The following is a 13,075-nucleotide window of genomic DNA, read 5'->3' as shown; positions in this document are numbered from 1 at the left end:
TTTAACTTCTCTAGATCCTATATATTTTCATGAACACGATTTTAGCATTAAGCTGAACCTGGTAGACGAGTTGCCATTATTAATGGCAACTATGAGATACATGGCTTCCATGACTGATTATTATGAATTACAGTTAAAAGTCACTATCCAGATCTGAAGATCTTATGCTCAAAATATTTCTTCATTATGTCCTGCGTTCAGGATGCCGTACGTCATTCCCCATAAAATACGTGATGCGTACTGCGTAGCCTAATATAGACTATGCTTTAGTTGCAACTTGATTTATCCGCCGCAAATATATACCAGCCCAGTCGATTAAAACATAATATATAAATACAGAAAAGCTAACCATCAATAGTCTCAAAAAGAATACTCATACGAAGCTACTAGTCATAGCCAATTTCATAGAAAGGAAACAGATCTTATCTGGGTAACATTATTGTTGGATTGTCTTGACTAAAAAATCCAAAGGCTCCTAAGCCCAGTTCTTGAACTGGTTGATCAAGCCTCTGGTTGACGAATCGTGGGTCTTGACTGGAGTTTCGTCTTCCAACTCGCTGACGATGACCTTTGCCAACACTTTGCCCAGCTCAACACCCCACTGGTCAAAAGAGTTGATGTTCCAGATGGCACCCTCGGTGAAGGTTAGGTGCTCGTAGTACGCAATCAGGGCACCCAAAGCAGCTGGGGTGAACTTCTGTGCCAGGATTGAGGTGGTAGGTCTGTCACCACTGAACGTCTTGTGTGGAACCAAACCACCAGTAGTTCCCTCGGCCTTGACCTGGTCTTCGTTCTTACCTTGCATCAGAGCCTCAGCCTGGGCAAAGAAGTTGGATGCCAACATTCTCTGGTGCTTGTTGTTTTCAATTGGGTTGTGGGACTGAGCAGCCAACAAAAAGTCAGATGGAATCAGCTTGGTACCCTGGTGCACCAATTGGAAGAAAGAGTGCTGCGCGTTTGTGGTTGGCTCACCAAAAAGAATCACACCAGTCTCATAATTGGTGAACACATTGGCCTTGTTGACGGACTTACCGTTAGATTCCATGGACAACTGCTGCAAGTAGGCTGGGAATCTGTGGAAGTACTGGTCAAAAGGTGCAACCAGTCTGGTCTGAGCCTTGTGAAAGTTGTTGTACCACACAGAAATCAAACCGGCCAGAAGTGGGATGTTCTCCTCCAAAGGAGTCTCGACAAAGTGTCTGTCAACGGCCTCGGCACCCTTGAGGAAGTTGTCAAAGTTCTCGTATCCAATATACAATACAACAGAGAGGCCAATGGCAGACCAAACAGAGTATCTTCCACCGACCCAGCTTTCAAAACCGAACATGTTGGCGGTGTCAATGCCGAACTTGGAAACTTCCTCGGCGTTAGTGGACAAGGCAGCGAAGTGTTTGGCAATGTGGGACTCGTCCTTGGCGGTCTTCAGGAACCAGTTCTTTGCAGAGGTAGCATTGGCAACCGTCTCGGCAGTGGTGAAGGTCTTGGACGCAACCAGGATCAGAGTGGTCTCTGGGTTCAATGGCTTCAGAGTCTCAGCAATGTGAGTACCATCAACGTTAGACACAAAGTGAACACTGATTCTTGGATGGGCATATGGCTTCAAGGCCTCGGTAACCATGACAGGACCCAAATCTGAACCTCCAATTCCGATGTTGACGATGTCGGTGATTTCCTTGCCGGTATAACCCTTCCACTCACCAGAACGGACCTTCTCCGAAAACTCCTTCATGTGCTGCAGCACAGAGTCGACCTCAGGAGCAACGTTGACGCCATCGACATACATGGGCTTGTTAGCTCTGTTTCTCAAAGCAACGTGATAAACAGCTCTGTTCTCGGTGGTGTTGATCTTGTCACCGGCAAACATCTGGTCTCTGAGCTTCTCAACATTGGCTTGCTTGGCCAGCTCAATCAGCTTGGCGACGATCTTCTCATCGATCAGGTTCTTGGAGTAATCAAACAAAATCTTGGATCCGTCGAAGTTGGTGAAGGTCTTGGAGAATTTCTCGTATCTATCAGCATCCTTGGAAAAGGCATCCTTCGAAGAGAAGTCCTTACCGTAGGAGTCGTAAATCTCCTGCAGCTCTTTCCAGGCTGGAAGTTCGGTTGGCACAAAAGACATCGTAGAGAGTTTTAAAATGTGGATAGAGTATCAGGTCAAGCTAGAAGCACAATTGACAAAATTCCAAAACACAAAGTACAAGAATAGCAAAAGTTCTTCTTGTTAGCTTGTTCTAATGGGAGTTTTCGGAGGGCTGACAGCGCTGTATTTGTACTTCCTAAACTGGTGATCAAGGGTCGTGCGCGAAGGTGCAAACCGGATCCTGAAGTTCCGCAGCGTACATTTACTTTTCATTATTAACGCATTATAAATCGGCAAACCCTGGAATGGTGGGGGTGAAGTGAAATGGGCACAGAATGATTTGATAGTGATCCAATAAGCTTAATAATTGACCTTTTACCTTTTACGACTCATCGGTGTTCTTGTCCCACATACCCTTACTCAACTGGTCGATCCGAATAATGGACTGCTTGACCTCCTGCAAGCTACTTCGCACCGTTCCTGTTAATTCCCCGAGTTCGGAGAAGTAACTATTTTCGAACAGAGTTTCTTTGTAATCCTTCAAATCAGGAACCTGCTGATGCGTAGAAGATTCTGATTTGCCCTGCGGCTGCTGGGCCTGATCGTTTTCAGCTCGATGGGGCTCACTGCTCCCTTTGACGGATGCCGAATTGGACCGCGAGTTTGGATTTTCTTCAGAACTGCCCAGTGTCTGTGGTTTCCAGATCTTGTAATAATCGTTTACACTCATCATTTTCTCGGCCTCTGCCATCGCGCACAGAAGCTTCATCTGGCTCTTTTTCAGCTCCTCCAGGCTTTGGGCGTGTTTCGCATCAAAAAATGACCCGTTCACGTGCACCTTTTGGCTGAGCTTGTGGACGTCATCCAATATATCGATAGGCGTCCACAGCTTGTCCTGGTAATCCACTTGAGCTTTTATGCTAGGAATTTTATCACTCGACTTGTGTATCTCTATGGCCTCATTCTCCCATTTATTTCTATCAGTACCACCACTGTGCTTCTCTCTCCCGATCATAACATCGAACGGGGTCCTATCGTAGGTGTCCATGGTTTCAAGTCTGGACACGGCATCCAGCGTAGACGTCCTGAGGTGCCCAAATTTGTGGCTTACCGAATCGGTGGGGTCTGTGTTGGTGTTGGTCTGATCCAGTTGCTCGCGTCGTAGTAGCACAACATCACTGGAGGATTCCTCGCACGGGTCTTCCTTCGTAGCCCTCACTACTGAATCTGCGTTTGAACTGCCGCGTTCCAACATCGAAAGTCGATTGTTCCGCGCATCCAGTGTGCTTTCGCCAGGTGCATAATGTGGTGCCGAGGATGTCTCCTCGGAGCCAGATGTTGCTGTGGAGTAGGCAGACTCTGAGTATGAGCTATAGTAGCTGCCGCGATCGATCGAACTCATAACAATATACAATCGATTCGTATACTATAAAGAGAAGGAACAAAAAAAAACCACACGAAAAGGAAGATCGCTTTAGTATGACAGGAAAGACTGTGGAGTGTGATGAGCTAAAATCAGCCCTCCTTACTTAAGCACACGCACGCACCTTTCCATCACTGAGTCTAAACACCAGCTTCTTCCAACTCCGGCGCGATATTGGCCTGAATTCACCGAAATGGAGGTTGTCTCCAGAGACAGAAATGCCAATCACAGACCGCTAAAGTTTGCAGAAAGACCGGAACGCAAACAGTGGAAAAAGCTGCTATGGCTCAAACAAGATTACCCAGACAATTACACAGATAAGTCGTTTCTATCACAGTTAAAGCGTAATTCGACCGTGGTTAACTACTCATATCTGAAGCTGGTGAATGACTTTACTCTGATAGTGCTACATCTTTCGGTTTTGGCCTTGGTCAACATCGTGTTTTTTGGGGTCTATAGTCTGGACTGGAACCCCGTGGTTCCAACCTTTATCAGTTCCACGCTAACCATGGCAGGATTTGCCATATATGTATTCACATTGAAGAGGCGACACCAGCAAGAGGTGGTAATAGCTCTTGAACGAGAGCGAAAGCTCAAGACCAACAAATTTCGTCCCTTTATCCAGACCTCCAGATCCAGGTCAACCTCCAGACAAGGATCCAATGTTCCTTCGAGAGAAAACTCCCAGAACCGAGGAAACGGGACTTTGAACCCATTGACACCATCCACCATACATGTTGTCACCGAATCGAACCCACCGTCCGTGGCCAACACTCTGAAATCTTGCATCCTGATTGTACTGACATTGCTCACGTTTTCACCAGTGTTGAAGTCGCTCACCAACTCCACCTCCTCGGACTCCATTTGGGCTCTTTCTACATGGCTTTGTTTCTTCAATGTTCTGTTCAACGATTATACTATAGAATTTCCCAGTTTGCACCACCACGACCAGCAGCAGCAACAGCCTCTTCAGCAGCAGCAACACACGCAGGTATCCAATTCCAACATTTCCAAGAATTTGTCACTTTCCAATGCGATTGTGTTAGCCTCTCGACTCAACTCTAATCTTGCAGTGTTCTGTTTCATAGTGTTCTCCATACAGCTCAATGGTCTATTTCCTATGTTCAACAACTTCACCAGAAAGGTTGGATATACCAGGTTTCACTGGTTCCAGGTTACTGTCGTGGTGCTTGGTGTGGACATTGCGGTGTACCAAATGGGAGGACTGGTTTGGCTTCTCTGCTGGACGATTGCTCACTTCACCATCATCATGGTGGGTCCTGCGTACTTCCTGGCGCTGCAGAAGTATAAAGACGAGCTACAAGGTCCTTGGGATCCGGCCCAACCCATATTGAAGAACAACGGGTTATGATTGATGTGACGACACAAAAGTATTAGCGAGGCATAAAGTACATAGGATGGCCTTTTATTTCAAATCTTCTCTCAACCTGTAAAAACACCAGCTGCGAGGCACAGGTTTCTTCTTGTGAAATGCACTTTGTACACGGGAGTCCTCTTGGTGTGGTAAACGGCCATGTGGTCCTGGGTACCAACTATGTCAGTTCTCTTCTTTTGATCTTCTGTTCTCTTCAATCCACTGGCTCCATTCCCGGTTTGGGAAGTGACAGCATCGCCATTTGATTCAGTGGAGTACTTTTCAGGCTCTGGTGGATTGTCCAGTGTGCCCTTCTTGATGTCCCACACTCTCACCGAGCAGTCCGAGGCACCACTGACAAGAACGGATCCCTCCTTTGAAAAACTCAAGGAGTATATCGATGACCTGCCATGACCTCTCATCGTCTTCAGCTTGCGACCAGACCCGATATCCCAAACATTAATCACACTGTCCTCACCAGCTGTGGCCAACCATCTTCCGTCAGGCGAGGCTGCAATTGTGTTGATAGGTCCACTGTGACCCATGAACACACGAACAGATTCACCTCTGGCAACATCCCACATGCGCACGGTCTTATCGCTGGATCCCGTGAAGATATATGAAGAGTTTGGGTGGAACTCGACACAGTCGACATCATGAAGATGACCGGCAAACATACGCAGAGGATAGATGTGATCGCAGCTCCAGAGTCTTGCGGTTTGGTCATGGGATGCAGTAGCAAAGTAGTGGCCCAAGGGTGAAAATTTCACATCCCAAACAGGTGAGTTGTGGCCCTTATACGACACAAGAGATGTGTACGTATCGGTAGACCATAGACGGACGGTCTTGTCCTCCGATGAAGAAAGAAGGTAGTGGTTGTCGGGACTGAAACTTAGTCCATATACTGCTCCACTGTGGCCTACCAGACGTCTGCTTCCGTTGACTGCAATTCCATCTATGGTCTGGTTGTGAATATCATTTTTCAAAACAGATTTCAAGGGAGAACCATCAATACTCCACAGTTTGATAAAAGAATCTTGGAATCCACCAGCAACCATCGTACAATCATCGTTGAACTCCAAAGTAGTCAAGTCGTTGTTGGTGTTGTGGAAGGTGTACATGCACACACTAGGCAAGGCCGCCTGCACTGCAGAAAGCTTGATTTTAGCTCTAGAGTCTTGAATCACCTGAATTTCATGTTTCAGATCAACAGCAGTCTTGGCTGGGAAAGGTATACTTTCCCTAGTAGGGGCAGTTTCGTCATTGGGATCGGTCTTGAAGTTTGCGTTGTATTCTTCAAGAAGAGTAGTATCGACCTTCTTGTGGGCCTGACTCTCATTTTCATCACGATGCTTCAGTTCAGCTTCTAACTCTTTGGAATACTCCGGATCCATGGGCATCTTGCCTAGTTTAACGGGTTTGGAGTTTAACGTATCCAACTCGCTTCCGTCAACATTAGCTCTTCCCTCCCTCTTTTCTCTGTCAATGTGGGAGTAAAGCTCCTGAATACCCTCCTGAGGATTCAAATCACCCTCTTTGTTAGTTGAGCCAGCTTCGAAAGAGTCGGCCCCGATCACAGGGTCGATGTACCTGTTCAAAAGACGGATAACGATTCCTCCTCCAACAGCTTCGTTTTCGTGCAGGAAATAGAGCAGGAGATTGAACGAGGTCTTTGATATCAGTATCCTGTACTTATGAGTTCTGAACAGTTTAGCAACCTCATTCTCGTCAATGTGCTCCTTCAGAGCAATTCCAGCCACTTTGGAAATCTCAAACTCGTGCAAAATCAAGTGGTCCTTTGAAAACTTGTTGAAAAATTCACGGGCTTCCGAAGAATCGCCCTTCGCAATCAAATTCAGATAGCAGTGTATAAATATTGGAAATAATATCTTCTCAAGCTCGTATCTGTACAGATCCAAAGAAGACTCGCACCACGATCTTAGCATGGAGTAAGCACGCGTATACGCCTGAGGAGTCTCTCTGAGAATTGCCTGTTGCTGTTGTATATGTTGTTGATTCTGCTGAAATGGCAATCTGTTCCTCTGAGCATTGGGGGCCGATGGAGGTGCTATAGCAGAGTTATTGGGAGTCTGCATAGGCCCCTGTGGAGTCAGCAACCGCGAGCTTTCCACTCTCAGCATGGCCTCCGTTTGATGGTAACCTTTTTTGTTCAAGTATTCCAACACAATTCGATTCAGTTCAGCCTGTGAAAATTGCTGCCCTTTAGCTTGCTGTTGCCTAGCCGCCTGTTGGGCCCTGATTTGTTGTGCTTGAGCTGCATTCACCTGCTGTGGAGCTCCCGACTGTAGCGCTGGTGCACCAGCAGACGGCTGCTGAGCAGACTGGCTGGTATTAGAAGTGCCGGACATGTTGGTATTTTCTCCCTCTTGTTTGATGGGTGCCATGTTTTAGTAAAGATGAATGGAAAGCTACCAATAACTCAATTGAGATGTCGCTGTCCTATCAACTATAACACACAATCAACAACCAATTCACGGTATCAGTATAACGAGTTAGTGCTAGCCCAGTGCAATTCAGGTAAAATCCCAAGGTTCGTGAGACCAAAATTGGATCTATTCCTGCCTGAATGATTGGAGTGATACTGCGAGTTCATTCCAAGTTTAACATTATTGGGTCTACTGAATATTGGTGAGCTCGTTGAATTCGAAGATGATTTTCACACGACCTGCCATCATCCACATATTGAAGTTTCATGCACATAACCTATCTCTCTTCTTTTTGAGTGTTCGTATTATTTATAAAAACTATCTACTCCTCCGGATGCCCTGAATACTGCACATTCACCGTCACTTTGTCTGTTCCGCTGTAACTATTGTTGAGCTTCTTGATTTTCTTTTGAAGGCTGAAGATTCTGCTCCTCACACTGTAACTCGACTTGACATCGTTAGGAGACAGAAGAACCAGGACATCGTACTTGCTTGTGGGATCTTCTGCCGTCGTGCCGGCAACTTCAGCAGTACTATTGTTGGCGCGAACTTGGAATAATAACGAGCCTGGTCTGATGTTTCCTCCGGGATGAATACCACATATGACATGCATTATCTTACCGCAGTACTTGGTCCAATACAGAAGTCTTTCTCCATTGCGGGCATCTGATTGCATTACCAATTTCTCCAGTTGTGCGTAAAAAGTCTCCTGGGATGGTGGTATATCACATCCCCATCTCTCGCATGTCGCTATGCTAATTAAAGCGCGAACTTTGTGGGATAGACCATGAGAACCGGCTATGATACCCGTGGTAGCCACATGGAGTGCGGCTGTGGGCTGCAGCTCTTTGGGGTAAGAACAATGCACGAAAGCCAGATTACACAAAGCTGGTGCAACGCTATTCAACACCTCGTCTGGAACGACTCCGGGTGGAAGGCCTGCTTTGAGTAGTTCGTAGTAGTTGTTGGATAACAGTGGAGCATACGGTCTCGAGGCCGTGAGCAGGGGATCCTCACTTCTAATGGCGTTGGAATATATCGAGTATAGAACACCTTCCCTGACACCTCCTTCGCTGAAATGAACAGTCCTAATTTTAGGCAACGACTCGAGAGCAGCAGAAACCAATAGCCCCACAGCTGGTAGCTGCTGCTGCCTTCTAGCAGACACTCTGAATATCTTTTCGTTTCCGTTGATTCTTGGCACCTCCTTCTTCAAAACCAGGTAATCCACTACTGATCTCACCTGCTCCACATTGGTAGAATAGCCATTGATGATTGTCTGTATAGGATATCCTTGGTCCTGCGAAAGAAGGAGATGGCCCAGACCTCTGAATCCTCCTCCGCACGTGTACAGGTCAAAGCCACCGTTTGCTTCAGCCTCTTCGATCAAGTGTTGGGGTATATTGATTCTTTCCAGTGCCAATTCGTAGGCCTGCTTTATCTCGTTATAGACATCCTTTCTGTCTTCAAACTTGAGACGATGAGTCAGCGCGGCTGCTCCATAGGGAAGGGATACCTGTAGCTCGGACATTTTGACAACACCATTTACGGACGAGATCCAACTCAACTGCGTGGATCCGCCACCCAAGTCCATGAACAAGCCGGAAACCCTGTGGAAGGAGGATGCAACGCCAAAGGCACCGCACTTGCCCTCGTCCTCCTTGCTGAGCAGATCAACATGCCACCCAGTCTTCTGGTAAATAGCGTCCCTGAACTCTTTGGAATTTGCAGCCTCTCTGGTAGCTTCCGTAGCGACAACTCTCACTCCTTCTGGCGGGACTCCGAAATCCTCACAAATCAGCTTGAATCTTTTCATGGCCCTGCAAATCTCCAGGATTGCATCCTCTGGGATAGGTCTCCTGGCAGTGGAACTGGCACTATCGGGCAACTGAACGTCAAAAAGCGAAATACCGATTCTATCCTTAAAAACACATGGCATTATTCTGGCGTGGTGCGGGGCTTTGGACGATATGGAGAATCTGATACCGTTGGATCCTATATCCACGATTGCTATGAGTGCTCTCCCCACAACCTCGGCCTCATTTTCGTGGTCAGCCATGATGAACAGCTGAGAAACTTGACTTAAGAAAAAGAAAGGATCGAACTAGCAATTGATATACTATTTCTTGTGTGGACTCTGACAGAGGTTCGAGGTGATGGAACCCTTCAATAGTCGTACAGTATTGCAGTCGGAAATAGCGATTCTCGTTCACTTAAGACGGCAAATCAATTGTCCAATTTCAACTAACGCGAAGGTCAACTCCTGGTAAACTCACCGAAGCTGTTGTAAAAGCACAAAGAACGAGTGGACTCGAGGTCTATCCTTTGAAGCTGGCAGATGGGCACAACTTGGTCCTTGAGAAATCGCAGGGTAGTGCACATGCGAATTATTGACTCAGAAACGCTTGCCTAATACGGGAAGTCGATATGGCTAGGAGATAATTTGGTGAACTGCTTCGATCTACACGAATTTGACGTAATTTTCGGGTCAGTCAGAGAGACTCGAACGTGCAGTTTCGGTGATAGTTTAGCTTTCGAGATGTCCACAGATTTGTCAGATCTTGAGCTGCTTGGCGAAGATGCCGCAGCAGTGGCACAGCAACAATACCAACCCATTATACCCCAAGAATATGACGAGTTGAAGGACATAGTGGAAGATACGGTCGATGACTCTGTTCCTACTGAGTCGGGTGATGTTGCGCTGAGCACTACATCAGGTTCGTCGGTGTGGGGGTTCATTGCCTCGTGTTCCATCAACCTGTTCCTGCCGTTTGTAAATGGTATCATGCTGGGCTTCGGCGAGATATTAGCCCACGAGATTGGCTTCAGATTCAGATGGTCAGGGGCTAGAGTGAGTTACGTCCAGGGAAATTTTCTAACAAAGTTAAAAACAGTTTACTAACTTCCATCAGGTCACCCCACAGAGAAGATACCTGACTGTGAATCAGCAGGCCAGCCAATTGCAAAAATCGTCTTTTCTTTCATAGTCACTTTGTTATATGTTTTGGAATATGACTACTGGAGGAAATGGCGCTCAAGGGACTTAGACAGACTCTTTTTTCACGAATTGGTTACTTCTCCCATAGCTGAACCGGTTTACTAGCTTCGCTAACTCAACTGCCTCTATCGCATTTCTTTAGGTCTTTGGGAGATCAACTGCTGCATTTAAAAGTGTGGAAATAATCCGTAGTGTTCTGGATTTATTGTATATGTCAAGGAAATAATTGGATCCAGACTGGGGGCCCTCAAGATAGTTTGATGATAGTATCTTTGTACGTGCACCAACCAATCAACTTTTTTTTTATCAACTGGAGTAACCTAGTAAGCTGAAAAATCATGAATTATCCAGACCGTGGTACATTCCGATCGCAAAACTCACGGTCCAGATGTCGTTTCTAGGATATAAAAGTATCATTGAAGAGGGCGATCTTGTGCTTGCTTTCATTGGAAGGGACAGCATCAAACCAATCAACGTTAAGGCTGGTGAGATCTTGAATACCAGATATGGAGCCTTTCCACATGACATAATGATTGGATCCAAGTACGGTGCGCAGGTCTCCGGCTCAAAAGGTTTTGGGTTCATTCATTTACTGTATCCTACGCCGGAACTGTGGTCCATTTCGCTTCCTCACAGAACACAGATTGTGTATACTCCAGACTCTTCCTATATTGTTCAAAGACTGGGTATCACTGCCGGGTCTAGAGTTATCGAAGCAGGTACGGGTTCAGGGTCTTTCAGTCATGCCCTGGCTAGAACAGTTAATGAAACCGGTAAGCTATTCACATATGAGTTCCACGAATCCAGATATCTCGAAGCTAAAAAAGAGTTCGAGGATCACCACCTGCCAAATTTCATCATAACCCACAGAGACGTTTGTGAGAACGGTTTTGATATAATTCAGAACGATGAGACTGTCGACGTATCTGCTGATTCCGTGTTTTTGGACTTGCCTTCTCCATGGACGGCCATACCGCGTCTCAAGAGCGTTGTTGCAAAAGGGAAGCGTATAGGTATATGCTGTTTTTCTCCTTGTATCGAACAAGTTTTGAAGACAGTGGAAGCCCTAGAAGCAGAGGGCTGGACCGGGATTGAGATGGTGGAAGTTGCTGGTCGTAAATGGGAAGCTAGAAAGGACATGGTTAGAACACTAGATGACGCTTTGGACCGGTTGCGCGATGTCAAACGCAGACAATTGGAGGGTATTGAAAAGGTCAAGCTCATTAGGGCTCAGAGGGACAATACTCCGGTGGAGTCTGCTGATGTGGAGGTCTCTTCAGGATCAAAAAGAGAAGCAACCGAAGAGGCTGATTCAGAGGAACCCATCAGCAAGAAAGCCAGGGGTTTCAATCCTTGGGGAAGAGGAATCAGAGTGAGAGAGGGAGACGAGGCATATCAATGGTTCAATGTTACGCGGGGTGAAGGTGAAGTAAAGAGTCATACCTCGTATTTGACTTTTGCCCATTATCTGAACTTTGATGATGAATAGGTCCCAAAATATAGAAATAATGCCTGAAACCGTGGGACACTCACATTCCAGAGTAATTAAAGGCCATATCTTGCGTAGCATGTTGTAGCAGTTCTCTCCAGGTTTTGGCGTAGTAGACATCATTTGCGTGTATATCTCAGCATGGCTATCGCGAGATGAGAGAGTGCAATATTTCAAGCTACTGAATGTTCGCGATAATAAAACTGGCTTAACCACTACAGCTACAATGATGAGCATTGGAATCTCGAGGACCGCAATGCGGCCCATATTGAGTGCATTCAGATCGCCTTTTTGGGCAAGGTATGCTTCGTCGCAGGTGGAACCAAGACCAAGCATCAATGCTGTTGGAGTGGTGACGAAATACTACATCCCACCAAGATTCTCGAGATATCCCAGTTTTTTCAAGCACCCCAAACTGTTCGTTCAGCAATTTTTGAAACGTGCTGCACTTGTTGGTCTCAACACCGTTCATGTTGCCATGATCACTAGAACGAAAAAAGGTGCTATCACCAAGGCCAGACTGAGATTTGGAAAGTGGAAGACTAGATCGCTGGAGATCTATGTGATGGTAAACCAGGCTTTTGCTAAGCGCAAGGTTGATGTCTTGTCTAAGAGCGTCACTAGATGGGTACTGGATGCTTTGAGAGAAAGACAGGCCAAAATCCCCGAGGGAACTTTACTTGACTGGAAGATGGTCAAGTTCAACAAGCCTCCCAAGATTGTGAACGTACAAACCTTACCCAATCAGGACGGCTCGGTGTTGGCTGTTCAGATCACCTACAAATACATGACCAAACAAAAGCTCACGTTCACCAAAGATGGCAAGTCTCAGTCAAAAGAAAGTGACATGATAGAGTACATGACATTCAACGTTGATCCGTACACGGACGAGGTTGTTCTGGCAGGTTCGCTGTTTGAGTCCGAGTGGACAACTCCAGTTCAGCCTCCCAACCAAATTCATGAGGGTTCGGACATGCTGAAGTCTATGGCTCATTACGGTGATATCTATCGTCCAGAACCACAGAGAGTTGACGATAATAAGCCTAAGACGATTGAGCAAAAGACTGAGCAGTAAATTAGTCTCAGACATGTACATAGACAACCAACACGATAACGCGTTAAAGACTTGAAATAAATTATTAAAAATGACTGTCTGAATGCGTTCCATTCATCAACTATTTTTGGGTAGAGCATTTCCGTCGTTCCGAGTCATCACTCGTAACGAATGATCTCGAGATAGCCAAGACTAGCAGAATCCTCGTA

The 13,075-nt window shown here is 46.2% G+C and overlaps 8 protein-coding genes across 8 annotated transcripts; 4 read left to right on the top strand and 4 right to left on the bottom strand.

Annotated features, from left to right (window-relative positions):
• Positions 1 to 475: 475 nt before the first annotated feature.
• Positions 476 to 2,119, bottom strand: KUCA_T00003787001 (uncharacterized protein; the record flags this gene model as incomplete). The annotated part of the gene is made up of 1 exon (XM_022602236.1): positions 476 to 2,119. One exon carries the CDS (start codon positions 2,117 to 2,119, stop codon positions 476 to 478), a length of 1,644 nt encoding a protein of 547 aa, XP_022459800.1.
• Positions 2,120 to 2,462: 343 nt separating this feature from the next.
• On the bottom strand, positions 2,463 to 3,482 carry KUCA_T00003786001 (uncharacterized protein; the record flags this gene model as incomplete). Its single annotated transcript, XM_022602235.1, has 1 exon — positions 2,463 to 3,482. One exon carries the CDS (start codon positions 3,480 to 3,482, stop codon positions 2,463 to 2,465), a length of 1,020 nt encoding a protein of 339 aa, XP_022459799.1.
• Positions 3,483 to 3,696: 214 nt separating this feature from the next.
• Positions 3,697 to 4,875, top strand: KUCA_T00003785001 (uncharacterized protein; the record flags this gene model as incomplete). Its single annotated transcript, XM_022602234.1, has 1 exon — positions 3,697 to 4,875. The coding sequence occupies one exon, from the start codon at positions 3,697 to 3,699 to the stop codon at positions 4,873 to 4,875; it is 1,179 nt and encodes a 392-aa protein (XP_022459798.1).
• Positions 4,876 to 4,946: 71 nt separating this feature from the next.
• Positions 4,947 to 7,283, bottom strand: KUCA_T00003784001 (uncharacterized protein; the record flags this gene model as incomplete). Its single annotated transcript, XM_022602233.1, has 1 exon — positions 4,947 to 7,283. One exon carries the CDS (start codon positions 7,281 to 7,283, stop codon positions 4,947 to 4,949), a length of 2,337 nt encoding a protein of 778 aa, XP_022459797.1.
• A 364-nt stretch (positions 7,284 to 7,647) lies between these two features.
• KUCA_T00003783001 (uncharacterized protein) lies at positions 7,648 to 9,384 on the bottom strand (the record flags this gene model as incomplete). The annotated part of the gene is made up of 1 exon (XM_022602232.1): positions 7,648 to 9,384. The coding sequence occupies one exon, from the start codon at positions 9,382 to 9,384 to the stop codon at positions 7,648 to 7,650; it is 1,737 nt and encodes a 578-aa protein (XP_022459796.1).
• A 480-nt stretch (positions 9,385 to 9,864) lies between these two features.
• On the top strand, positions 9,865 to 10,312 carry KUCA_T00003782001 (uncharacterized protein; the record flags this gene model as incomplete). The annotated part of the gene is made up of 2 exons (XM_022602231.1): positions 9,865 to 10,176; positions 10,238 to 10,312. The coding sequence occupies 2 exons, from the start codon at positions 9,865 to 9,867 to the stop codon at positions 10,310 to 10,312; spliced, it is 387 nt and encodes a 128-aa protein (XP_022459795.1).
• Positions 10,313 to 10,711: 399 nt separating this feature from the next.
• KUCA_T00003781001 (uncharacterized protein) lies at positions 10,712 to 11,812 on the top strand (the record flags this gene model as incomplete). Its single annotated transcript, XM_022602230.1, has 1 exon — positions 10,712 to 11,812. One exon carries the CDS (start codon positions 10,712 to 10,714, stop codon positions 11,810 to 11,812), a length of 1,101 nt encoding a protein of 366 aa, XP_022459794.1.
• Positions 11,813 to 12,038: 226 nt separating this feature from the next.
• On the top strand, positions 12,039 to 12,887 carry KUCA_T00003780001 (uncharacterized protein; the record flags this gene model as incomplete). Its single annotated transcript, XM_022602228.1, has 1 exon — positions 12,039 to 12,887. The coding sequence occupies one exon, from the start codon at positions 12,039 to 12,041 to the stop codon at positions 12,885 to 12,887; it is 849 nt and encodes a 282-aa protein (XP_022459793.1).
• Positions 12,888 to 13,075: the final 188 nt, after the last annotated feature.

The sequence above is a fragment of the Kuraishia capsulata genome, genomic scaffold (assembly GCF_000576695.1).
Source record: "Kuraishia capsulata CBS 1993 genomic scaffold, Kuraishia_capsulata_scaffold_4, whole genome shotgun sequence".
Taxonomy (NCBI): Eukaryota; Fungi; Ascomycota; class Pichiomycetes; order Pichiales; family Pichiaceae; genus Kuraishia; species Kuraishia capsulata.
Note: the sequence above shows the minus strand (reverse complement) of the source record. Positions and strands in the feature narration are given on the sequence as shown.